At 39.1% G+C, this 27,859-nt stretch overlaps 1 protein-coding gene across 1 annotated transcript; it reads left to right on the plus strand.

Moving 5' to 3' along the window:
• On the plus strand, nucleotides 1-27,738 carry LOC120795571 (uncharacterized protein C14orf132). Its single transcript, XM_040137578.1, has 2 exons — nucleotides 1-262; nucleotides 25,317-27,738. Exons 1-2 carry the CDS (start codon nucleotides 236-238, stop codon nucleotides 25,551-25,553), a joined length of 264 nt encoding a protein of 87 aa, XP_039993512.1. The 5' UTR covers nucleotides 1-235; the 3' UTR covers nucleotides 25,554-27,738.
• The last annotated feature ends 121 nt before the right edge of the window (nucleotides 27,739-27,859 follow it).

Raw genomic sequence — 27,859 nt, forward strand, 5'->3', positions numbered from 1 at the left:
TCCCCTTCATTCTCTCCCCCTCCTGCTCCCCGATTCTTCGTCCTTCGACATGCTCCTCACGTGAAGTCCGCCAACTTGCATACCGCACTGCATGCCGAGTAATAAAAAGAAAAAGAAAAAACAAAACAAAACAAAACCAAAAAAAAAAGAACAAGGCAAATGCTCGTTCGGGGAATGAGAGAAAAACCCACACGCGTTCGCATCTTTCATTGAACGGCTTGGACGGAGCAACAGTATGGATCTGTCATTCATGGCCGCGCAGGTGAGTGATTTTCCTCCAGTTTCCCCACAGATCCTCGGCTCGCCCGAACTTTTTTTTTTTTTTTTTTTTTAGCAATATACATTTTGCCCATTGATTCCATGGGCGTGGCCGGTCAACAAGTTCATGTGGCGCTTGGTTCAATTTAAGGGTTTTAAGAACGACTGAACGCTATTGATCATGAAAAACGGCATCATCTTTTCTGTTTTCCTAGCTGGAAAAACCAATGCGTATTCCCATACTGTAACTTAACGGACTCAAACTGCCTTTTTGGCACATTGCTGTACTCACAGTAATATTATTGTAGTACTCTTTTAGTGAACAGTGTCGATGTAGTTGTCCTTTCAAACTTCATTAAGTCAAGTCAGTTTTATTTATTTAGCACCAAATCATGACAGAAGTTCTCTCAGGGAACTTTTCGTACAGAGCAGGTCTAGACCGCACTCTTTATAATATTGTCTGCAGAGACTCAACTGTTCCTACCATGAGCGAGCACCAGGCGACAGTGGAAAGGAAAAACGTCCTTCTACCCTAGGTAGAAACCTCGAGTAGAGCCGGGTTCAGGGTGGGTGGCCGTCTGCCTCGACCGGTGGGGTTGAGAGAGAGAGAGAGAGAGAGAGCAGGAGGAAAAAAAAACATAGCACATAGAGACTTAGGCTTGAGTATTTTTTTGTAGATCATCAGGTCTGACTCGGACATACTGTACTTTTGTGTAATTTTGTGCCAGAATCTAGAACAAAGAACTGAGATTGACAAAAACCATATAAATATCGGTTAAACTTTAAACTTCAGTGCACATTTTGCATTTAATACTATTGTTTATTTTTGTCTATTTTAGTTGGATACATCGCACCAGTTTAAACGGACCAGGACCTTGTGGCATATTGTGTTCCTTATGCAAATATTCAGTTGTGACGGTTTCCATAGTGATACATTTGACGTTTACACCCAATTGATTTTGGCTTTATAGAGAACGTATGTTATTGTGCATCTGTTTTAGACACGTGGTTTGTTTTCATTAGGAGCTGTGTTACTCTGCCCTCCCCTCTCTGTGTCTGGCTGCTTATGGTTTGTCTGGTGCCATCCACTTTGCCTTTTTGTGCGCAACTGCTTTTAAAAAGGGTCCAAAGCATTATCTTTGCGGCCAGTGGCTGTTCTGCGGGCCAGAATGAGCCAAATGCTCCCAAATCTTTTTAAATCCAGGAGCCCTAAATAGAAATGCATTGGAGCATGGAGCAAACTGAGAATACATTTTTGTTCAATGTAGCCTGATTGAAAGAGAGGTGGAGCAATGACAGAGCATGAAACCTAACCTCAAATCAGACAGCATTTCTCACTCTCATTGTGTAAACTTTAAATGGAATAATAAAAAAAAATAGTCTAACAGTTTACCTCACACGATGTCTTCAAGGATGTAATGTTGTGTTTCTAAAAACTTTGGTTGTGTAGCAGTGTACAGGAGCCAGACTTACAGCAAATGACAAAGCACAGCAAAGGAGGCAGAGTACTGCCAGCCTACCGGGGCTGCTGTGGGGAGTCAGTTGCTCATATTCACCACTGGTTGAATACCACGGTGTTTGAAACCACTAAGCTGGAGCAGTGGGGACCTTGGTGCAGACAGTATGTTGGAAGCTTCTTCTGCCCTCGCTGTGTGTTTTAAGTGCACAGCTGTGCAGCAAGACTGCGACTGGCCTTTCAAGTTTTTCTGGAAGCAATTGTGGAAGAGTGAAAACGGTACTGGACAACAAAATTTGATGACAGTTATTATGACTCAGAAAGACTACGATACCAAAGGCTCAGAGTTAGACCAAAGGCACTGTAAGAATGACTTACTGCAGTAACAAGGAAACTAAATTCACACACGTATAGACTGTGAAGTTAGTTACAATGTCACTCAAGTATAACCAATCAGAAACATCATGAAGTCTCTATAGGAAACTACAACACAGTAATTAATCTAGTAAACACACGTAACATTTCGGGTCGAAACAGTTAATTGATTAGGGGAATGACAGAAAATTAATATAATTTCAGAACTGTTGCTGATTAATCATTTGAGTAATTTTTCAGCAAAAATGATTTTTCTCCAGCTTATCAATTATGAACCTTTTCTGGATGTCTTAGTCTCCTATGATAGGGAACAGAACATTTTTGTGATGTGGACTGTTGATCCGTCAAAACGGGATAACTGAAGATATTACCTTTGGGTGTGGGAAACAGATGGACATTTCCATGATTTGACCTAACAGTTAACCCTTACAGTGAATGAACAGAATGACTGAAATGTCTGAATGCTAGAAAAGACTTGGTGGATGTAACAATGTTAAACTGTAACTGCTATGCAACTGTGCCAGTATAGTGGTTGCGACCAGTAACAAAATGTTTAACTGAAGCCGACCGCTTGTAGCAGAATAATAATAGTTTTTGTGGAGCAGCTATTTAGCGCAAGGATTCCTAACTTGTCTTAAATAAGGCTATGGTTTCCTTCCAGTTCCCCATTATCCCATCACCTTATATTTATTCACTCCTGCTCTTCCAGTCCACCTTTTTCGGGGATCCACGTACCTTTTCCACAAGAATGCAGCCCCTTCAGAGAGGTAATGTCCAATTTAATGGAGGAGAAATTCATTCCAATACCCTGACTCACTCTGTAATGGTGAATGTGAATGAAGTCAGGCAAATGTCCCTGGAGTTTTGAAGACTGACCGCACAATGGATTATTTCTTGCCCATCCATCTTAGTGCAGCCCTGCTGCCTGCAAATCATTGGACCTTCACCATCACTTTGTCTCTAAAAGATGACTGATGCTGCCATAACTGTTCTCTCCGAAAGACAGAGAAAGTTTTTAAAGAACTCCAACTCAGAGGAGCTGGCACTAGTTTTCTAGTATATCATATTATATATATATTCAGAATTCAAGCTTAGCTTTAACACAAAAACACAAAAATACATCCTGCAAGACAACAACATGCTTTACACTTGTACCAGCCTACAGATTCCAGTACCAGTTCAGACTGATAAGCCAATCGGCCATTGTTTCACTGCATATGTCACTGTTCTTTTTGTTGAAATTGTTTTGTAGAATATCATGGAAAAATTCTAAATAGCTCTATGCAGAACAATGTGTGCACTTTTGTGTTTTGTGAATGATTTGCATTTGCCATGGATGCCTCACTGGTTTGAAATGAAAAAGGGCATACTTCATTAGGCTGAAAGTGGTGGCATCCTCAAGCTTCGCAAAACATGGATTAATAGTTGACAATCACAATGAAGCCTCTGAATACTAAGCTGCAGGCAATGAAGCAATTTGTTCTTTATCTTTTCAAATACACTGAATTTGAAATGTTTTAGACACTTCCCTCAGCTCTTTAGATATGGATACTAAGATTTATATTAAACTTGCACTCACTTATGAATTTGTTTTGTCAGACTGACAACTGATTGTTAATCACATTGTGTACATCTTTGTACCTTGCGCAGGCTGTGGCTGTGGAAATGACTAAAATGGCAGATGTTGAAGCATTTGAAAAGCCAATGTGTTCCTCGGTCACAAACTGATGTTAAGGTCAAGCTCCAGAGCGAATCTGGGCATTTTGCCAGTCTCAAATTTGCTTCAGCTGACAGTTCTGCCACACAGGGCAGCAAAACCCTTAAGGCTGTGTCTATCCAGTACAAAGTGATCCAATGGCCTTGGCCTTTCACTCATATTTGCATGGACACGTGTGTATGCATGTATGCGTAGAACGATTTAAAAAAAAAAATGTAGCCTACAATAGGCAACATTGATCCCATGTGTGAGAAAAAGGCACAGAAGGAAGGTTGACACAGCTCTCTGTGTTTATTTAATTTTCTTTCCATTACTTTCATGTCTGGACGGCTGAATCAAATGAGAAACTAGAGGTCTTTTTCCATATTCTTACTTCAAATGGTTTGTCTTTTCATGACAGGCCATCAGCATTTCTCATTACTCAATTACTTATTCAGCGAAGCTGTGGCTCTGAGTCATTCTACCTGACAGGGCTGTCCATCTCCTCTCATGTTAGGGAGTACAGGCAAGAGTGAAAGAATGAGGATGGATGGAGAGGTTGACAGCTACAACACAAACAGAGCCATCTGTATTTATCCGCAGCACCAGGACCCCCGCATCAGGAGCAGACAGGACTGGCAGATACACTTGGGTTTACTTTGGTGCCAAATGATAGGACAATACAACAAGTGCCAGAAAGTCAATACAATCAGAGTAGATGATTTAAAGTTAGTAGATTTGTTTAATTGAATTGTCTTAATGCGGTCAGCTCCACACACTGCCATGCAAAAGACAACCAGCACTTATTTGTAATGTGCAGAATAATTACAGCTACTTTAATAATAAAGGTAAAAATAAAACAACTGGACCAAATTTACTGGGATATAAGTGACATAAGATCAGAGAAAGACTGGCTGGAGATGCAGCGAGGAGACTTGTATGTCTCCCCATGATATGAAGCTAGATATGGAAATGCAAGTTGAATAGTTCACAGATGAGATTATTTTCCTATTAAACAGTTTTCAAAATAACAACCACCACAAGTCCTATATCAAGACCATCTTTGTTCTCAATTGTATAAAAAATTCAATTACATAATCATGTTATCTCACTGTGCATTCTTCACGCTCAAACTGTCCCTTTTAAAAAAAGAAAAAATCTCATGGTCTCTATAGTGGAGGCTTATTTGAAGAGTATAATAATGGCACACCAGCCTTTTCATCTCAAGGAGTTCATTTCCCTTCTGCTCTTTTGTCTGCTTTTTTTTAGCAATTGGTTTTATATGAAAGATTCAGTCTTGAGGTAGTGAAAACTTGCAACAGCCCCATTTTTCAGTCTTCTTCCACTTTTATGACCAATTCTCTAAACAGACTGAAAAATAACAATCACCACAAATCAATTAGAAGGTGTATGCACAGCTGAAAAAAAAATCAATGCTTAAATAGAAACAGAAAAGCCGGTGAATCTCTCTTTGCAGGTCGTATTTCTATTTTTAGCAGCTTTCCAAGAAGAGCTATTTGAGGACCTGAAGCCTTTTCATTCCACTGCCTTTAATACTTTGCTGTACCTGAATGTTTAGTCTTTCAAATGCAGATAAATTGAACAAAAATTGACAAAACAACAGTCAAACCACAGTGACTGCAAATTACTTTTTTGAGTGTGTCTCATGTACAACACAAATTTTTGATTTCACATGGTCAGCTGGAGCATTCAAAGACATTTATAAGCTGCAAAGGGGGAGAAAGCAACATTAAAAAGGAGACCCTGTTAATGAGGAAAACATACAGGCATGAAGATGTAACCCTGCTTGACACATATCTATAAATAGATGATTTTCACTGCTTGGTTTAAGGAGAGGTGTGGCTCCTCATAGCAGGGCCACTTCATAGGTCACTCTCAATTGAAGTAGTGAGAACGTAGAACACTCACGAGGCAGGAGAGTTCAGACAAACACAATGTGCTCTATTTTGGCAGGAGGTTTTGCTTAGGCTGACAGATAATCAAACAAAGACTCATTTAAAAAAAATGGTTTATGTTTTCCAGCTGTCGCTGATGGTGGAAAGTGCTGCTGCTGCTGCAGGTGCTCATGTTAAATGAGCAGCCACAGGTTCAGTCTCATCCTGTTCAAGTGTGAAATCTTTATGCTCTCGGTGAGAACAATTGAATAACAAACAGGAAATTGCAGGTCTCCGTTATTGGCTCTGATCACTGTTGAAGCAGGTGCCAGTCTTGTAATCAGCTGACTATTGGCTAAACCCTTCCTCCGAACAGCAATTTCCCAATTGTGCTTAGCAACCATAACAAGGCACAGCAGGTTCATCAAGCTTCAGATTTATCTTTGGAGGGTGTTTTTTTTAACCCACTCCAACACAAAAAAATACAAGCGCAAAAATGTAAGGAATTGTACAAACAGTGTTTGTCCTCTCTAAATTAAGCAACAAAGGTTAGCATGTCCAGCTAACTACCTTACTACCTACAGCAGTAGCCCACCTTTTGTTCCAACTATGGGGGCATTTCATATGCATTATTTTGTGCGGTTACAGGTTATGTTACAAAAAGTGTAACAACTGTGAAGGCTTTCTCCATTGTGCAGGAGCCAGGCCTGGATACTATTGTATCAGAGTTAACGCTGAGATTAGTGGCTCTGTCCTGCTTCTTATTGGATCTGGGGAAATTATACAGCCAAACCCATTATCTGAGATAGCATTACGGTGAGCAAACACATCGGTTAGTCCTATCCTCAAAGCCTTTTCTCTGGCAACAAATATGAGCAATATCTGTCTTGCTTGTCCAGGTACTTTAAGCTAAACCAGGTTGTCTGAAGGAAATAAGGGTCTAATTTTACATTTTTCCTTATACTTATTAACACTAGGATTCACTAGCTCTACACTGCAATACAAGAACAATGCTATTTTTTTAGTTCGATGTCTTCTGCATCATCAACTGTTGAGGATGCTAATGTTTTGCCTGGGACATGCAGCTTTAGCTTTAGTCTCTTTGCACAATGTGCCAGAAAGTGCATATTTGCAGGGTTTGTAAAATGGGCCAGATGGTAGTGCTAGCTAAAAATTCAGGTGAAAATAACGCTTCCAACCAGCTCACGGAGCTGCATTGTCTTACTCAGCTACCCAGCTATAGCTGATAAAATCTGCTAGCGTAAGTTATCATGTTAAACGAGAAAACTGAGATTCACCTGCTAGAAATGAGAAGTTGTTTTTGTCTACTTCTGTCTGAAATCAAGGACCTCATGCTTTCAAATATTAGGGTGTACTAAGAATTTTGACAGTGAATGTGCCACCATTATCACTGTAACTGCCTGTTGGCTGTGCGAGAATCGATAGCTTCACAGGTGTACCTGAGGGAGGTGGGGCTTGGTGAACAGGCAAGAACTGGTTGGTGACAGGGATCGGTGAAAATAAATATGCCATCTGCCACGTTACTATTCATAATTTCCCAGTCTCTCCGTGCTATCTTATCTTATAACATGTTTGTACTTTAAACACAAACATCTCACAGCTATTTTACACCTGAAATGTGATATTGCATATTGAAAGAATTCCTGGGGAGACTGAAAGGGAGACTTAATGGACTGTGACAGCCAAGTATAAAGTAATAACATCTTTCCCTGATAGACCTAAACCACCTAACTGCATGATGCTTCCTATATTACTATGCCTGTGATATTCAGCAGGCATGAATTATGTATTTCTACATAAATAATCTATTGTTCACCCCTCCCGGGATAATTTCAAAGCAGCTTCATCCTTTGTATTGATATGTCTCAGAATAAAATTAATGTATGATTCAGGGTAAAACTTTGATGACTATTGCCTCAATCTGTCCGTCATAAAAATAAGCTCCATAATGACATTTCTGCCATTAAAGCACACATAAAATGCAAATCTGAATTCAGCTCATGAGCAGTTCTTTTGATGAAAAGGAAACACAACTGGAAATAATGAAGAGTTAAACAGTGGGTGGCTCCTTTGCTTTGGTGAATGCTAGCAAAATGCTGAATGGCGCCAGCTGATACACACTAACCAGGAGGAAGCAGAGATTAATTATAATTATAGTTAGACATCATCCCAGCTGCTGTAATTTATTGGGATCATTATGCATTTTTGGAATCGTTAGCATGCTAAACACAAAGTAATAAAACTATACAAATGTGTTATGTAGTGAGTCTCCAGTGCTGCTTTTCCAGTTTGCCAGGAGATGTCAAAATGTTTTCATCCCTGGGTGCAATTTCAGTAAATTACCCCTGTGAGTACAAACAGAAATAGTGAAGAAAGAATGATTTTGTGTTGGTGTGAACGCAAATCTTCCAGACATATTTTTAAAAGGGGTTTAATTGTTTTCCATTTTTGGACAACTGAATTTCTGGTGCAGTTTTTCCACAATCGATGTCTGTTTTCACCTTTTTCGACCTTTAAAACCCCAGTCACTTGCCTCAACCACAAGGCCTCTATAATAATAATAATACCAAAAGCAAAACCGGTTTTTGATTTGATCTGTGTCACTGGGCCTTACTCTTTGAGTCCAACCTTGGGTGTGTTCAAAGAAAGCTGCCCTGACGCAAATGACATAGCATACGGACGGGTCTTTCCTTCCCGCTCCCTCACCTCTTATTCAATCTGCAAAGAACCTGAGGTTATTGCACATAATCTAACTTCCCTGCACAAGAAATACTGTTGCCCTAAAACAAATGTCTGTCTTTAGATTAGAGTCCAGGGCAGCATTTAAGGTGTCAGTGACAGTCTCAGTATGTAGCCACAGCTCAAGAACAATCTGATGACTATCAATACAGCATCTCATTATCCTGGATTATGTGGTACTCTTCCCATTAGAAATCAGTTACTGTATCTCAGTCTCATAGTTCATGTGTCTCATATGCCCTCTGATAATTTAGGCTACAAATGGACTAATTTCGAGTTCCTTGCTGGTGTACTTTGCAAAAAGGTAAATTACATCCCTCCTCTGTGCTCAACTACAATGCGTTGCTGATGTTGTCTGCAAGTAGCTCGTTGACATTTTACATCATCAGCTTTATCGCAGCTATTTTTGTCGGACAGTACTAGCCAAGCCTCAGTTAATGCTCCACAGCTCTTATGATGTCTTATATGAAGCAAATCTGACTGTGACCTTCTCATTTCGGGTGCATCCAACTTTAATGCCCAGATGATGAATCAGGCACTTACAGTACAGTCAGTTGTGTTACGTATGGAAATCATTTGGAATGCCCACTGGTATGCATGAGTGGTGGAGAAGTACACCAACTTTGATTTTTCTTAAAATTATGAATTTTTTATGACCTCTACAAGGAGTTGTGAATCAATTCACAGCAAAAGCATAAAGCTTGTCTTTGCTGATGCTGTGATGTATTTAAGCCAAACACCCCGATGTTGTATTCACCAAAGATTTAGTCCCAAGCATACACCAATCTCACTGGATCTATGGTCTCTCTGTTGCTGTTGTGTTTTCACTGTTCTGCCCCTGAGCTATTTTCAGAGCAGCAGGAAACACCACATTACCTTTTTCATCACAATTTCAGGCATTTTCTTACGGTAAAAATGTCCAAATGAGTATTGAGCTTCTCCATGTTGGAACCTGGGGTGCAACACAACAATCTTTTCAGTATGCAGTATGTACGTCGCATATCCATTTGGGCTTACAGCTATTCTGTAAGTATTACACAGCCTTTAAAGGGTCAATGCTGTGAAGGATTACAATTTACCCACCCATTTGTAAAAAAACATTCAAACGCTTGCATCATTCAGAAGCAATAATATTGTTTATTGCTGCAATTACTAATCAAAGACTTTGAACATGCTGTAATTGATTAATTTCACACCTGAAAGTCATGTTCGCTTTTATGCGATGCTCCCAGCTTGCACACAAACACACACATGAACAGGCAAGGCTCCACGTTCTAATGGCCAACTCTTGATATATATCCATCTCAGAGTGTGAAACACTTTTTATAGCAGTGATTTATGGACAGAAAGCCCAAAACAATAAATACAACTCTTTAAGTGCAAAAGGGTGTGTTTGTGTGTATAAATGAATTGGGAATTTTTCTTCACAATGGAATAATTCACATGTGATTTGGCTGTTGTGTACATGTACATTCTACACGTCAAATTATTCATTAACTGACAAAGAAAGATGTGTTTCCTGGATGCCTCATGCCATAAATGCACAGTTACACAAATGCATGGGCACAAAAGCATACTATGTGAATCATTAATTCAAGACCGAGGACATACAGAGTGAGGGACCACTCCTGAACTGTATCTGAAAACACTGTTCTGTAACTAGGCCAACATGGCACACGCGTGACAAATTCATAACACCCCCCACCCACCGACCCCCACCCACGGGGGCAGTGCACACAGCAACCATTCATAAATGCTGATGCCAACCTGCAGCGGTATATACTGTATGGTAGTACGGTATAGGCAGTGACACACCAGTTTAATTTTACAGCAGTTGGGTTATGTGATTGGCAGTCCATCGTGGCTTCAACAAAAACATGAAAACCGTGGAGGATGTGGTAAATACTTGTCAGTCACGGTTTCATAGGTGTTTTCATGTAGTACTGAATGTAGAAATACACAAAACATATTCTTATACATATCCTACATATCCTCAAGCTTTTTAGTTCTTTTTAACTACAACGCACAATATATTAAACTGGATAAAGTGTCTGTGTCGCAAATAAACACTACATACTATTGATATGCAGAATGTACTACTGTATATACTGGGGCGGGGGGGAATCATACATTGTTGCCTTGTAGTGCTGATCCATCTCATTTACACTGGCTTATTACAAACAAACCGAGAGGTGTTAATATGACTTCATACAGACTTGCAAGTACCTCACTCATTGAACAGTTTTGGCAACTGTTATCCACACGTATGGAAAATCAAACTGGCCCTTATTTGTATATTTATGATGTTCACAAAGAGAATTGATTGATTAAGAATTCATCCTAAAATCACCTGTCTACAATCACAAAATTCTTTGGTTGGTCTGCTTTGGTTTCACACCACAAAAAAACATCGCTAGAGTTACGTAGTTAGGTTATATCGGTCGGCACCAGAGTTTGACTGACGGCTGTCTCACTGGGCCAACTGAACCAGACAAAACAGGTAAATGTACCTAAGTTAGTTTGAAGTGTAACAAAACAGTTAAAGTTAGTATACAAGATATCAATGTAGTTTTTGTTGTGTACCAACAGGAAAAGATGTAATATGTGCACTGACAGACAAACTGCTAAATTTCAAAAGACAAATATTTTCAAAGATTTATGACTAATTTTTGTTTTCTAAGAGAGCTATTGCACCACCACTGCCTCCTCCAATTCCTTTGTGCATTGCACTGAGACAAGCAGTTCTTTGTGTGCATACTTACTTTCAAGTATACTTAATTTTGTCTCTTTTCTATTATGAACAGAGTACATACTCAAAACCCGCTTAGAATTAGTATGGAAGTGGGATACAGCTTCTGGACAACTTCTTTAGCTTCAACAGAGGGGGTAATTAATCACGTTTCTCCATGAGATTGCCAGTTTGTGACGGCAGCAGGTAGGCTATTACACAAGAGAGGAACAGAACAAGGGAAAAATAATTGTAAGACGCTTTTATATGTAAAAATAGAGTTAAAAAACAAACAATGGGGGGAAGGAGACTCTGAGGAATTGAAACGTGTAATGCTTAATTTATATTTGACAGGAAGACTGGTGGCACAGAGGGGTCTGCAGCACTAGCTGAGGGTTTCAGAGCAGACTGACACACAGTATACAACAAGAAAGATTGCAGTGTTTGGCTGATCAGAAAAGTGAGGTGGGGCTTTCATTAATAACAAACCTACAGTACTATCTATCCTGATGATACATTCTGGCGCTGAGCATTTGACTTAAGGTTGTGTTTTTGGAACTTATTAAGAAAGTTGTCAAACTATATCTCTAATAAACTATGTCAAATACTATGCAACAAGCAGAACTACAAGCACATCAATTATGTCTCTACACAGTATGTATGCCTGCAATCTTGTGTGCATGTTTACTTTCAGTACATGCATACTGCTTTTTGGGATGTGCAAGGGAGAGACATTCCTTCCTTTTGGCTATCGTTCATGAATAACTCCTGCTACCTTTCAGTCACATTTCCCAGTAGAGTTATCTTACAGTCAGACATTGCAATAAAGGCTGCTGTGGTTAGGAGCATCTGTCAAATCCTGTCAATGTAAATATATCATGGTGTGCATGGAATACATATCACTTTAATTTCTCTATTCCACAGCTAATGAGACAGGACATTAATGAGAACAGCAGAGATATGTGAATAGAAATTACACAGAAAAAAACAGAAATAAGCTGATGAAGATGTAGCAGATGCTGTCACACACAGTGATTTAAACTTACTTTAGCACCGTCATCATACATATTAAATGCATGCCATAGGAAGCTGCAAGAGGGAAATGTAGAGCCTCTATATGGTGACCACTGTCTGCTACTTACAGCAACATGACAGCAAAAGAAATTAAATGAAGACCTTAAAAGTGAGTTTGAGAGCAAATACCGTGAGAAGATATGATACTACATATGATTCAGAAGGGAGACAGGGCGTGAGGTGTTATACTTTACTTCTTGAGGAGGATGACTTTTCAGCCTACATGAGATGAGTGAGCATTGCAGCCTTGGGGAGCCAGGGGGGAAAAGATTTGAGACCATCGATGACGAGGGCAGAGCAGAGAGAGCTAATAGAGACGGTAGATGGCAAAGGGAGGTCTGGCATCTGAGACTAAAACAAGATCCGGATGCTTGGTTAGACATGGAGGGGCGCACAGATCTCTTCTCAGCCTCCTAGGTTTTTGAAGTGAGAGAACTGACATGAGGTGAATTTCAAGGGGGTTGAAGTCAAGGTGGGCTGCAATGTTCCTTGTTGATACTGCTGATGCTATTCCCTCTGAATTGTGATATACTTTAAACAGCAAGAACAAGACATACATAAATTTTACTTTGAGCTCTCTACCAGCATTGTGTTGACATTACAGTGGGAAGACAAAAGTATGGGGACCATTTGGAATTACCTAGTTTTGAGTTAATTGTTCATGAGATGTGATCTGATCTTCATCTAAGTCACAAGTATAGACAAAGACAATGTGCTTAAGCTAATAACACACAAAGTATTATAATATTTTGTGTCTTTATTGAACACACCCATTAAACCTTCATAGTGCTGGTGGGAAAAGTAAGGGAACCCTTGGATTTAATAACAATTAAAAACAACTGAACAATTCTCTTGAGGTCATTCCAAAGCGTTGGGTTAAGGTCTGGGCTCTGACTTAGTCACTCCAAAAGATGGAGTTTCTTTGTCTGAAGTCATTCTGTAGTAGATTTACAACCATGTTTAGTGTCATTGTCCTGTTGCATCACCCATCTTCCACTGAGCTTCAGCTGGCAGAAGGCCACCCTGACATTATCCTGTAAGACACCTTGATAAACCTGGGAATTCATTTTCCCCCTCAGTGATGATGAGCTGTCCAGGCTTTTCATTGTGTGATGTTTTCATGTTGGTATGCAGTGCCCTTTTTACGCCATACGTATCCCTGTATGTTATTCCCAAACAATTCACCGTTAGTTTATCAGTCTACAAAACATTTTCCCAGTATCGTTGTGGAGTGTCAAAGTGCTCTTTGCCAAACTTCAGGCACGCTGTGATGTTTTGTTTTGGAGAGCAGTGGCTTTCTCAATGATGTCCTGCCATTGACACCATGATCTATGTCAACAGGCATCATAATTTGTGTATGTTAAACTAATGAACAGATGTTAACTAGCTCCAATGATTCCTTTATGGCTTTAGCTGTTGCTCCGGGTGTTTTGTTTTACATTTTTATTCTGTGTTGCGCCTTTGGAGCCAGGGTTAGGTCGGTGCACACCTCAATTATGGTTTCATTGACTGGACTCCAGTTTTACTAACTCCTGACTCAAATTAGCTTTTGTTGATGTCCTTAGCTGAGGGGTTCACAAACGTTTTCCAAATTACACTGAGCATGTTTGAATAATGTATTCAATATGGACATAAACAATACAATGATTTGTGTGTTTTTAGTTAAATAGATTGTGTTTTTTCATAATTTTAATTTAGATGAAAATCTGATCACATTTTAAGGCAAATTTATACATAAATGCAGGTAATTCCAAAGTGACTTACTTTTCTTGCCACTGTAACAGAGTTTAATCCAACTGGAACCTTCAAACAACAGCTTTCGTCTTCACCAATACAAAGCCAAAGGAAATGCACCTCAATGAGATGCTGAAAATATTCAGTCGAGCACACGACAATTTTAGCATCATAAACCGCTGCTGGATATATTCAGCCTTTGCTTCTTTAACTGTGACAGTGGATTAGTCCCCTCAAGCAGGAAGCATCCTTCTGTGCTGAAACTCACTTTTGATGATGTTAAAAATATTTTTCTACTCTACAAGAGACATCAGATTGGAGGTGAAAATTGTATGTTTGAAAAAATGGTTATCCACAGATGTTGGCCAATGACAACAGGGATTTAGAATTAAAATTCTAAAAAAGTGGTCGTTTAATAGCAAAAACAAGAGATGTAGTTATTCATTTATCTATTAATTTCCAGAGTGGCTGACCATGGGAGCGATTTGCACGATGTCACAATTTGTCACAATCATTATCTCTACAAATGATTATTTAGAAATGTCAGTAGTTGAAAGGATGTATACACATGAGCAGGACAGAGCGACTCTATGAATCACATAGCTAGAGTGGCCCTGAGGAAAAGCTACTCATCATCTCGTAGAGAGCGGCATCGACATTTCTTCATTTTATTGCCATCTGCTTTGCACTTTACAGATCAAAGTGGATTGGGGTCTTTCTGCTTGCTCGGTATTTTAAGAGTGGGTGCAAAGCAGGGCCACCCCCCCAGTACCTCACCCTGAACCAAGTCTTACACGAGTGGAGATTCAATTAGGGGCTTCCATCTCTATGCCTGAAATTTCCCTGTATTGCACAGTGAATGAGCAGGCATGGATGGAGCCGTAGGGGCAGCTGACGCCAGTAACAGATACACTGAGAGGGTTGTGATTTTTTTCCCTTTCACTAAGGCAGTTATCTTACACAACTTGTGAAAAGCTCCCCAGACACTGTACCTCCCTATTAGGTTTGATTATGACAGCGATTTGATTTCTTCTGGTGCAAAGGTACATGATTAGATACTGTTTATATATTTTAACATGCCATTTTGTCTTTATAACACACTGTTATTTTGTATTTTTACCAGTTGACAATCTCTGCTCCATCAAGTCTTCCCTCAATATTTCCAATGTAAAGCAGTGAAATTATGCGCATCTATGGGAAGTTTTCCTTAGCAGTCTAAAAAAGGGGAAAATCTCACTCTCTAACCGCTGTTGCAATATTTTTATTTTCACTTCTGTATAATCTAAAGAATGTATAGAATATCAAAAGGTTACATCTGAGTTATCAGTGTGCATCTCTCCCCTCTATACTTTGATGTTGGCCTGCAAGCCAGCACTTCACAAAAAGAAGTTTACTTTTCTTAACTTAATTTTTAGAAGTCTGAACACACAATAGTAAGGACTTAAGGTGACATTAAACATTAACAGCCCGACAAAAGGCGGGTTAGACCTTTTTTTTCAAGTTGTTGGTTTGATTTTGTGACCTCTACTGTTAGAATTGGTTCATATGCTTTTTAATGCAGCCGGCTTTTTTAAATCCAACACAATTTGTCACAGCTAAGCTGGAGGTAGGTCAAAGAGCAGAGACCTTTAATCAGTTATAACTTAAAACAAATGCATTTTACTTAACTCGGAGAAAATAAGCAAAAGAAAAAACACATATAGCAAACAAACCAAATGCAACCCAAAAAAAAAAAGATGAAAGCCAGGGGGAGACAAACAGAGACAGGCTGACTGCCACATGATGATATAGTGTAATGGGTAACCAGCACAGGTGAGCTGAATCTCCATGGTGACCATCAGCCACAGTGAGAGGCTCTCCACAGAGAACAGACCTTTGTCATGGCATGTTATGGGAGAAGAAACTGCCATAACATGCCAAATTAATTAATGCTGATGTAATTATTAACCTTATTTGATAAATTATTGCTAGGTGTTCCAGTTCCAGGTACTGTGTACGCTGCCTCACTAGCATGGTTTAGTAGGACATCTAAATACAACATAGTTACAAATATAGTTGATGATATTAGTCATACCTGTGCTTTTCCTGCCAGCCATAATAAGTCAAAATGTCTGCCATGAACAAAATCTGTTTGCTCTTCGCCTATGTGACTGTTTGTCTGTGTCTTGGCACAAGGGGGAGCTCGATCAAAAAACCTCCACTGTAGCCCATCATACTGTAACACGCAGCCTGCATGGAGGAAGTGAAATGTGACTCCACTGGGTGTGTTTTAATTGAAATTGCTCACAATGTAAAATACATGAGGAAGCTCTGCAATGTGTGTGACCTTGCACAGCAAGAAATCTCCGTTGCTATAGCATGATGTGTTCATTGGTGTAAACTGTACCATAAAACACATGCTGCACATAATCCAGTTTATACATATTTAAAAAAGCTGCTCATATGAATAATAAACAACCCTTGGCTTTGGTGAAAAAAGCATTTTTCTGTAAATGTTGAAAAGTATCTTGAAATGTAAAAAATTAATGGTTAATTCATTAAGTTCAAATATACTAAAATAAAGTGTATCAATGTATTATACAATCCTTCCATAATCTTGGATCTGAGTTTCTTAATTCCTTGTTTTGGGGAGCAGTGGGTTGCAGTCAATGCATTTTCTGGTAGATTAAGGAATAAAATCAAGAATTCTCGTCAGGATGTAATAGTCTTTTAACTTTCCAGCTCCACTTATTCCCCATCCTCTGTCAGTGGAATGAACATGACAGTTGTCATGTGTAGTTTTAGGATTTCATCCTTTATTCCTGTGTGAACTGAGTCTTTGCAGCTTGGGGAGCCACAGACCAAAGCACTGCAGACTCATACATACACTTACATGTATCAGAAATCAGACACTGGGACAAAAGAACATTTTAGAGTTGCCCAGATGTGTCACACACACACACACACACACACACACACACACACACACACACACACACACACACAGAGGGAGGGAGAGAGAAAGAGAGAGAGAGCCTCTTTCACTTTTTCTCATTAATTAAAATTCTTGTCCATGTGATCACTTGACACTGCATCTGAGGTCTTATCTGGCAGGAATGAGAACTCACTATTTTGTTTCCGGTGGATTTTAATGTTTCATAGTTGATGAATTTAGTTTCATCGCATATTTCAAATTATCACACAGCTGCTAATTACAGTAGCAGCATATATCAGTGAGTAACAGTCCCGGATGTGAACATGTATTATTTCCACCACTTGTCATGTTTTAAAGAAATGTTTTTTCAAGCCTTTATTCTTTATTCCCTTTTTTTGTGTTGGTATGAGTGCAAATAATGTTGAAAAATCTATCACACTGAGGTCAGGTACAGCCCTGAAAAAAATGCATCATTCATGATATCAAAGAAGTATAATAAACTTTCTCCTTCTCTGCAGAATTTCCATTGAGCTGATATATTGACCAGGGTGTCAAGTGAGGATCACTTGGGCTACACTTGTTCAATTGAGTTGTAAGATTTATTGAAACATGCTGCTGGTCTGCTGAGACAGGGAAAATCAATGAAAGCACAGCTGTAAATCTGGCCAGCAGGAATCAGGCCTGAAACTAGAGGCCTCACCGCTTTTGTGCGGGTGAACAAGCATCTTTAAAACCTCTGTAAATCTCCCCCCAGATTTAAGGCATGACTAGATCAATATGGTATAGTATAGTATGGCACAGGCCAGATCTATTGTTTTCACTAGTGGCTGCTATTGTACAGAAGAAGTAGCTACTTTTTTTCTGCTGGCCATTACACATCAGAGATTAATCCCCTGATTTTTTTCAAAAGTGTAACCCCATTCTATTTCCCTGATCTGTTATGTCATGAATTACATTTTTTATTCTCCCTCTGGGAAATTTGAGGCGAGGTAACTTTTCACAGGACCGTAACTAAACAAAAATGGGACGGAGTTTTAATGTAATGAGTGTGAACTAACTTTTTTTGCATTTTGTCTACCAAAAGAGAATCACTTTGTGCACTATTTCAGCTGAGAGCTCAAAGATCCCAGCAATAGGAAAGCATTGTATGGTGTATGACTGTGTCTGAAACCACTCCCTAGTTACAGTATTTCTATATATAGTGCCCTATTTACTGTCATACTATTTCATTTGAGTTTCTGAATAATGAGTGTAAGATTTATGCTCTATCTAGTTACCTCTAAAATTCCCACAATGGAAAGAACAAAGCAGTGTTCATGGTATGTAGACTACTCTCTGCTAACAAGCCCACGCTACACCTGTCAGTGATGATGCAACATAACAAGGATTCAGTAATTGACCAAAAACTGTCCCCTTGTTTTGATCGTCGGGTAGTAAATATTTTTCAATGGGGAATAAATTAGCACTGCAAGTTTGTTTTGATGTTTTAATCTATATGGTGACACCCCCCGCGGCAGCATGGTGGTGATTGAGTACTGAGGCAGTGACAGGCCAGGGAGCCCATCAGAACAACAACAGGTCGCATCTGTGTGCAGTGACATCGTGTGTGTGTTTCTGTAGCTGCTTCAGGATGGTCCGATGTGTACTGCTTTCAGCATGCAGACAAAGGCCTGCCTGGACAGGATCTTCTCCTGACATTTTCAGGTGAAATTAATGATGGCTGAATTCCATTTAGCTGCCTTGTTTTCAGGTTCCTGGTATAATGCATGCTCACTCACTGGCTCAGTGCCATGGCTAACTGGGACGCTTGACTAGAACAGAGCAATTATTACTGTTGTCAGTATCACCTTTGCTTTGACAAGTCAAAATGTCTGCCTAGTCAAAATAACAGGCCTATTAATTTTTGAGGCTGAAGTGTGGAGTTAAATATTTTCACGGCTCACAGACTATACACAGACGAGTTTGATAGTCATAGAAATGTACCGTTTTTGTCACTCAAGCTTGTTTTTTGAGTCTGTGATGGTATTGCATCAAAACTAGTAAGGAAAAAGGGCGTAATTCAAAGAAAGCCATGCCATTGCAATATATGGTTTAAAAAAAAAAAAGAAAGTTTCAAATATGTTTTCCAACATGCATGAGCCACAGTTTATTTCCCAGCTTGTGATACCACTGAAATCCTTAAAGAGAGGACTCTGGACAGCATAGTTGATGAAACTAATATGGCTAAATTGTAAGGTATTAACACCAATGTATAGTGCTGCAAGCTACAAAACTTTCTGACCTGCCCCAGAGAGAGAGAAAAGGCTAGTATTGTCGTTAAAAAGCTTCTCTTTCAAATATACCAAAACTCTTTTTCCAGAAAGTTAGGGTTTTTTTTTTTCCATATCAAAAGTTGTTAGATACAACATTCTTTCTTAAAGTGCAGTCTTGTGTGTTCAAAACAATAGTCAGATAGAAATCCTGCAAAACCGAGGATGACATCATGTGGAGGAAAGGCCCAAAATTCATTCTGAGAGCAACAGCTGTCCAGGCAGTACCATAGTCAGTAGCACAGGCCTGGTTATGACAGCAGATCAACAGCTGTGCGTGCAATATCAAGCACAAAGTCTGTTCTTCACATCGCAGGGGTCCACCTCTGTGCCTGTTTACTCTAATACACTTTGTTTTCTGGAGTACACCTTGAAGTTTGTTCTTCACAAGTATAGACTTAGATTTGAGACTGACCTCACATTGTCCCCGGGTGCAGAAAACCAACTTGTTCAGTCTAATTTAGTCTTAACAGCCATGCTTGAGTGCTTTTGTGGTTAGATATATGTTTTGGTTTCTAAACTATCCAAACACATCTCTTTGGGTTGTGCTTATTTGTTCAAAAGCCATCTCACTGAGCACTTACTGGTGGCGACATCCCACAGGAGGCAATTACAGTCCATTCTATTTCGCAATTACTGCGATCATCCGTGTAGGATGGCAGAGCTGTAGGAACAGCTGGGACAAATAAATCAAAGCTGTGAGAGCAGAGCAGGTGGAGTCGTGCAGTGAAAGGATCCTCACTGTATCGTCTGCCATAGATTGGGGTTTTGCTGAGTGGAGTGTTGCATAGGTATAGCCATCGCTCAGAGCCAGGAAGGCGTGGAATGTGCGACTCAGGAGATCCCTCTGCTGTTGGTTATTGGAGGGAAGTTGTTTTCCAGTTGCTCCTGTTGTACCCCAATCTCGTTTTAATTTCTCTCTTCATTTAAGATCTTAAAATCCTAGAGATTTAAGACCAAACTTCAGTTATGTGTGGTAAAATAATCCAGCCATCTAGCCACACAGATAGTTGCACTTCTACCACCACATCAGTACAGTGGAGTGGACTGTAATTTTGTGCTGTTCAGACGACTGAAAAATTACACTTGAAAAATTCAGTGGCTACATCTCTTTCCAAAACAATGTCCTGTTGCTTTGAATAATCCACAGACCTCACTCTCAATAGCTTTAATTTTAACCAGCCCTCTTTTCCTAAAACTTCCCTTTTGAATATTTCTCTAAAGCTTTCATAATCAGTTTATTCAATAATTTTATCCTTTACCATCATCCTTTATGGGGATTGTGAGTCTGCCAACATTTACAGAAATTGGTAATATCTCAAAGTAAATCCACACTAAGCCAATTAAATTTGTAGCATATCTTTTTCTTCATTTCAGCCCCTCATCCACCAAAAATTGAGCTTTTCCGAACTAGTCTCTAGTTTGTACAAATACAAAAACACCAGCCTGGTTTTTCATTGTATATGGGGAAAACTGAGCTTTTGAAGAGTTAAGAACACAACTTTCTGTCTATTAAATTTCTCTGTGATCACTCATGTTAAATGCTGTTACATTATGTTAATTGTCAAATAATAATGATTTGGTTAGCTGTCTTTCCCACTCCTTACCAGATGATGGCTGTGATGTGCAGATTTGTTGTTTGCCAAGTGAAAAGAACTTGGACACAAGCTGCTCTCACATCAAAATGGCATTTTTAAACTAGATGTAGTCCCATAAGTGCTTTTATTTTGTTTATCTGGCTGGAGATTGTCTGTGGAATATGCTAGTTTTATCATTTTCTCTACTTGATCCACTAATCAGTTACAACAACTGATCACAAGACACTGGTATAGTCTGTTTCCAAAATTTTGGATAGTGGCATAAAATATAAGTTATCTTAAATGTGTTATTTAATGCAAAGATAAAGAATCACCACACTTGCGCTTGTTTACTTGGTGCAATTAAAACGGGCAAAATCTGCAATTCAACAGCCAATTGGTTCACATTCAGAGTAAAAAAAGGTCACGTTTGCAGTGTCTTTATTGAAAGAGGAACACAAATGTTTTGGCCATAATGTTTCTGCTTGTTATTTTTCTGCATTACAAAAAGAATGATGATACCATAATGTGACCCTTAAGTGTGAACCAGTTTAACTTAACTAATAAACAACTTCCATCTTTGCAAGTGGGATACTTTTAGTGGTCAGGAAGATCAATTCTAACCCACTTACTGAAATTTAGTACAAAGCTGTTTGCCTGGAAGTGGTTTTTGAACCCATTTAGCCAGTAGTTTAGGGAGGCGAATGTTTACAGTTTCCAGGAAACTTTGGTTCTCACTCATCCATATTTGTCAGCAAGTAAAGGTTTCCTGGCACTAATGCTAAGGGGATGACCTTCATTGCCCACATAAGTGTTTAGGTGCTTTGGGACGCTCCTTCTGGAAGTCTCTATTTCCCTCTGTTCCATTAGTGCTCAACCGCCTGCTGCGCTAACCTCAAGTGCATGAGCCACATGGGAATTGTGGGCTTGGATGAATGGATAGAGGAGCATCCCAGGAAAAATGATGATATACTGACATGTAATCGAAACACCTGTACAGTATATACATAGTCACACCATCTCTGCCAAAAATAGTAAACCTGGGCAATCAAATATTTAGATTCAGGCTTAGTACTGGAATATTTTTGCACACTATCCAGTATCCACTTCATTTTATTCAGTACACTTCCTCATTAATGCAAACAGCTCACTCCTTTGGACAATGAGTTACTTATAAATAAAACATAAATATAAAGAATGCAGACAGGGTTGAGAGCTTCAGTTATCGTCCGACTGAACGTTAGATTAGGCAAGATGCAGCTTTGAATACGGCATGAGGTTTGCAACACTGGTGTCTGGAGATGACAGAGTGGTCTGATTTTAAAAAGTAAGAAATCAAATCAGCAGCATGTATAGAGGTCAGAAGAACTCCTTCAAAGTGACAAGTAGATGCCAAAATTAGCAAGTTTTATATGAAATTAGTTTTAAACATTACAATGCAAAGAAAGAAGTTTGTCTCCTGTCCCGAGCTCTATAAATGAAATCTACTTGACAATCGAGAGAAATCTATACATTTAAAACTTCGAAGAGAAATTTTTGCATCTTTTTTAAAGGTTACTTCACATAAATGTGTTTTAAGATTTCAGGGCTTCCCTCTGTCAGAGATGATAATGTTAAAATATTGTACGGCATGGTATTTTTTTCATTGTGATGTACAGTATGTATGTTTTTACTCTAGCTGTCAAAAGCTGTTCTCAACATTTATCTCCAGGAGTATGTTTATGAACTGGAAACCAAAAGTATGAAATAAAGTTTCTTGAAAATTTAGATTTTGTAAATTTAGATTTATATTTGGTATAGCTTCTTTTCGATAGCTGTCCATATAGACAATAACACGCGTCTATGTTAATGTAGCCTATGTTAATGGAAAAATATATGATGCATATATCTGGAGACTTTCTGGTAAAATATGTTTTTTTTGGGTCATGTAGAGTATTAAAGTAGGCATCCTTTCAGGTAACTTACAGCAATTTTGGATATCATTGATAGATTTGAGATATATTTATGTACTTGATATACAGTGTTTGGTATATTATTGACTCCCAGTCTTTGGGAGTGATGTACTTTCAAGTTTTCATTGTTCTTGAATTGTTAAATGTTTTGAGATGTTTATATCTCTGGTTGAGTTGGAAGATGGTGACCATTTTTAAAAAAAAATTTTTCAAGTATTTGGACCTCAGGAAAATCCAACTGGGGTCCATTTAAATAAATTGATGGTTCGGAGTCACTGTGTAGATGTTTTCATCATTTCATTTGATGCTGATTTCCAATCGCCTAGCACTGACATGTGTTGGCATATAACCTTCTGATATGAATCTGCTCATAACAGAAAAAAGAAATGTAAAATGGAGAAAAGATTCATATGAGCTGCTGTAGCAGGAGGAATCAGCAGTTGCAGTGACTGAGTGGGGGGCAGGGAGACCCAGGTTGGTGGACTTCATGCATGCCTGTCTGCCTCCATCATAATCATGTGAACAGCAGGCGCTCCACAGGATGTGTCATGTCATTATTCACCACCAGGGGCCAAGTGAGCAAAGAGCAGAATAATGTGTCTAAACAATGTTTTCCCCTGTGTGAGGGAAGACCTGAATTGTGTGTGTGTGTTAACATCTTTTTGCATTAGCCTGTGTGTACATGAGAGAGAGAGTGGGAGAGGGAGTGAAGGTGAGGAAATGAGCAAGCAAGAGAGAATTTCCGTGTATGTGAGTGCTCAACATTTCTCTGAGGTATTTTTAGCATTGTTTTCAGCTATCCTAAGCAGGGCCTGTTTTCCAGTCCGAGTACGTGGTACGGGTCTCTCGTGCATTTCTCAGTTATATACCCCCGCTATGGAGATGCACGTAAAAAACACACACAAACAAACACACACACATGAAAGCATTCGGTCGCTTCTGCTCTAATGGCTAACCTTCACAGGGCTCTGATTGTCCAAAGCAATAAATCATTTTCACTTGCCACATCTGAAATATTCATTCCATGTTAATCGAGCACTACTTCCTAAATACACGAACAATGCACAGACACACACACACACACGCTCAGTGGTGTGTGAGACGGAGTGGGACCCTGCATGTCTGTGTGGGAAACCTTGTAACCATTTACTAATGATGTCGTGATGCGGTTACCTCACATTTTCCTTTAATATAGCAGTCAAACTTGCTAATGCATGGCCAACAGGAACATATCTGGCGTGCTATGATTGTCAGGAAAGGCAAGATTTTGATTGGAGGTTTGCGTTAATGGAACTTTGAAGTGTTTTTTCGAAGTGCTATATGGAGGCAAATGGACTTGCTTGAAGTTCTTGAAGACGTTCACCCTCAGTTTGCCCTCAGACGTTTTCACCTCGGATGAGAGGTGACAGTCTGGTTGCCTCTGTATAGCACTTAGAAATACCATGACCTGGATGACTGAGATTCTTCACTCATGTATAGTGGTTTGTTTGTATCAAGATTAAATGATTATTCCTTTTTCCAGCAAAACAAAACAATGTCAAAAAGTGCAAAGTCATTGAAAACATTAGGGCACTCACTTGAATTAAAAAAGATGAACAGTCTACAGCCATGCTTAATACTAATAACTAACATGCTAACATACTCACAATGAACATGCTAACATATTGATGTTGAGCAGATATCTTAGTTAGGCATGGTAATATATGAAGTTAAGGGATCACCAAAGTTATTACAATTCATCCTGAGGAATTGTAATGAGTGCACCAAACTTCTTGGCAATTCATTCAACAGCTGTTGAGAGATTTCACTCAAAACCACAAATGTCAACTTCATTGTGGTGCAAGAAAAAAGGTTAGGGGATCACTAAATTCATTGGGAGTCGTCATCTGGGTGCCATAAATGTCTGTAAAAATGGTACACTGTCCAGCAGTTCTTGAGATATTTCAGTCCAAACCAAAGTGGTTGACTGACCGACACACAAACATTGCCATCCATGAAAGAGTATGTTTTTTCAGTGGCCTGTAGGGCTATAGTCCAGGATCTTAAGAAATACTCTCTTTGATTCTAAGTCAAAGCTCCCTCCCATAAACACCAAAAGGGAGTCTCTAAAGTTGTACTTACTTTATTCATTTAGTTACCTGTTAAAATATGTTTTCTGCAGGTTTTGTTTAAATTGAGCAGTTCTTTCAAGGAAGTTCCTCAGCTGCTATAAAAATTTAAAACAGCATAGTGTTTTCCAGGAAACATTGTAGAAAATTAATAGGGAACTACAGACCCATGAAAAAAAGTTACACCATTTTATTTCCCAACATGAACTTGGTTTCAATGGCCTCTCCTCACAGTGGGGAATGAAATTCTGATGGAAAAATACTGAATCCTTAATTTTTTGTGGGCCGTCGTGTAGTCACACTTAAATCTACCTCAGTGTCTAAGGCTCTAGTAGCCAGTGACTGGAAAAGCACAACCTCATGTGAAATGTGTCATCTTCTCTCCTTAAACTCTCCTCTTCAAACACACAGGATTTCCACAGGTGACAAAACTGAAATATATTCTAACCTTTCACCATTTTCTTAACTGTTCCCTCATAGATCCCAGTTATGACGGGAGCCTTCATGGACTCCTCGCCCAATGACGACTACAGCGGCGAACACTCACTCTTCAACTCCTCGGCTAGCGTCCACGCCGCTGCCTCGGCCGCCTCGGTACACGGCCAGCAGGATGAGTCGCAGTCCATGTCCAGCGACGCCATCTGGCTCTGGATCGCCATCGTTGCCACTATTGGAAACATAGTGGTAGTGGGCATTGTCTATGCCTGCACTTTCTGATGAGCATACGCTTACAAAGACAAAGACGCACACATCCCGCTTTTTCTGGATCTCTGGACCCCTGAGTGAGGCCATGCTTTGCAGACACACGTGCTCTCTCTCTATGTCTCCCCCTCTTTCTCTTTCTCCCTCGCACTTGGCTTTTGGGTTCAGTTTGGGCCCCTGAGGGTGTTGAAGTTGTGATACTAGACTTTGACCTATGGAGTACTATAATTCAGAATCAGAGGGAAAGACTGGGACTGAAGTTTGAGAAGAAGCTTTTGTGTACAACAGCTCTTTAGTTAAAAACAGAAACAACAGACCTGCGCTCTAAACCAAGAATCAAAGGAACTTTTTTTTTTAATCTTAAGTTTGTTTCCGTGTTTCTCCTCAGACGACACCCTCACTTGTAATGCAGAGAGAATGGAGACTAAATGGGGCTTAAGATTTGGGTTGATCTGGACCATCTTAAAAATGTACCAGATAGTTGCCAAGCAATTTAGGTCAGTGTTGTTTAATTATGCGGCTGAACAGAGATGGTGAATGTTAAAACATTTAGAAAGTACTGGGACTATTTTCAGGTCAGGCAGCCCTAAGACCCAGGACGCTAGAGCTCATTTAAGGTCTTATTTGTGGATGAAACATAGTATGGACACTCATCATTAGTGTTTATAGTATGTTTCTAAACAGTTCCACTGACAAGAAACAGAGAACAGGACACTGTCATTAAACTTCCTTTAGTACGCACTTAAAATCCCATGAAAATGCTTTCTGCATTGCTAATTCAATTAAACACAATGAATGATGACTTTATAATTAAATTTTGTGTTAATCTAAGTTAGCCCCTTTCAAATGAATGGTCTTATTGTCGAATACCTACAGTAATATCCAACAGGTATTATTAGAAAATCTAATTGTATTGTCATGGTCTGTTCAGTTATGTTTAGATATTATCTACAGATGTTAAAAAATAGAGTTAGAAGCACAAATTAAATCAAACACACGTAGCCTTCTTTACTTATTCACCCAATTACTTTTGTAGATGTTTTTTTCTCAGTAAGTACAGCCTGTAAATTTTTTCATCACTCAGAAAAAATGCAACAGAAGATGCAAGTCCCTGATATTACAGATATGGTAGGCCAGATGTGGAAAAATGGTAAATGTCTCCAAAAGTAATGTAACACTGACCAGATCTCTAGTAAATTTCGTGATAAATGTATACCAGTGTGAGTGGGGATGTGATGCCTAATTTTGAAATGAAATTTTTACATCAAGCTAATGCTCAGTAAATTAGTTTTATGTCACTGTGGAACATGGAGGCAGCTGTCTCCATGGCAACTAATCCTCATCGTAATTGGGAGCAACAAAGTTACTTTCAGTCTCAAGCATTAACCTGCGGCCACAGATGCAATTAATGCTTAAAAAAAAACATGCTATACAAGGCACTGCATTAATACAAATACTATAGCTGCTAGAATTTGTCTTTAAGTCTGCTAACTGATTTTTGTGCTTTGCTTACATTGTTTTTTTTCCCCCCTTTTTAAGACGTCAGGCTAAAAAGAAAAAGTGGATAAAAATAGTATTAGTTTGGATTTTTTTTAATTTTTCTGTACCATGTAGATTAAAACATCAATACGAACTTGCAGTGCTCGTTTTAGTCCTCACTGAAAAATATTTACTACCGGACGATCAAAACAAGGGAACAGTTTTGGGTCAATTTAATGAATCCTTGTTATGTTGCATCATCACTGACAGTTATAGCGTGGGATTGTTAGCAATGTGCAAAATCATCAAGATAAGTCTGTCAACTGGTCTTTCTTTACCTGACAAACTGACTGGTCTATATATTTAGACAGACGCTTAAAGAGCGTCTGTCAAAGACAGAGCTCTTTTTTTTTTTCAGTGACAAACATTTCTCCTTGGATTTAGTAGACAATATCAATGTGCTTAAAGGATACAAACCTGTCTTGTAAACACCATATCTGTTCAAATGTTCATACACGACAACGAACAATACTAGCTTATTGCATCAACTGTACCATGTAAGGAAAATTCAGACACACACTAGTGTAATCTCTTGTTATTATGAGTGTACGTATACAATGTTCAAAGAAGGACTTTTCAAGCCTGTTATTTTTAATAAATGGTTGATGTAGAAATATTTAGAAATGTTGTAAACCACATACACAATGCTCCTTTTGTAAAGACATGCTACTATTAAAATTTCTGTATCAATGCAATGTTTTTCTCTGTTGATAAAAGAACCATTCACGAACCAGTTCATCAGGACTGAAAGTGTCAAGTGATGAATAACGCAGTGGAAGAAC

Source organism: Xiphias gladius, chromosome 10 (assembly GCF_016859285.1).
Source record: "Xiphias gladius isolate SHS-SW01 ecotype Sanya breed wild chromosome 10, ASM1685928v1, whole genome shotgun sequence".
Taxonomy (NCBI): domain Eukaryota; kingdom Metazoa; phylum Chordata; class Actinopteri; order Istiophoriformes; family Xiphiidae; genus Xiphias; species Xiphias gladius.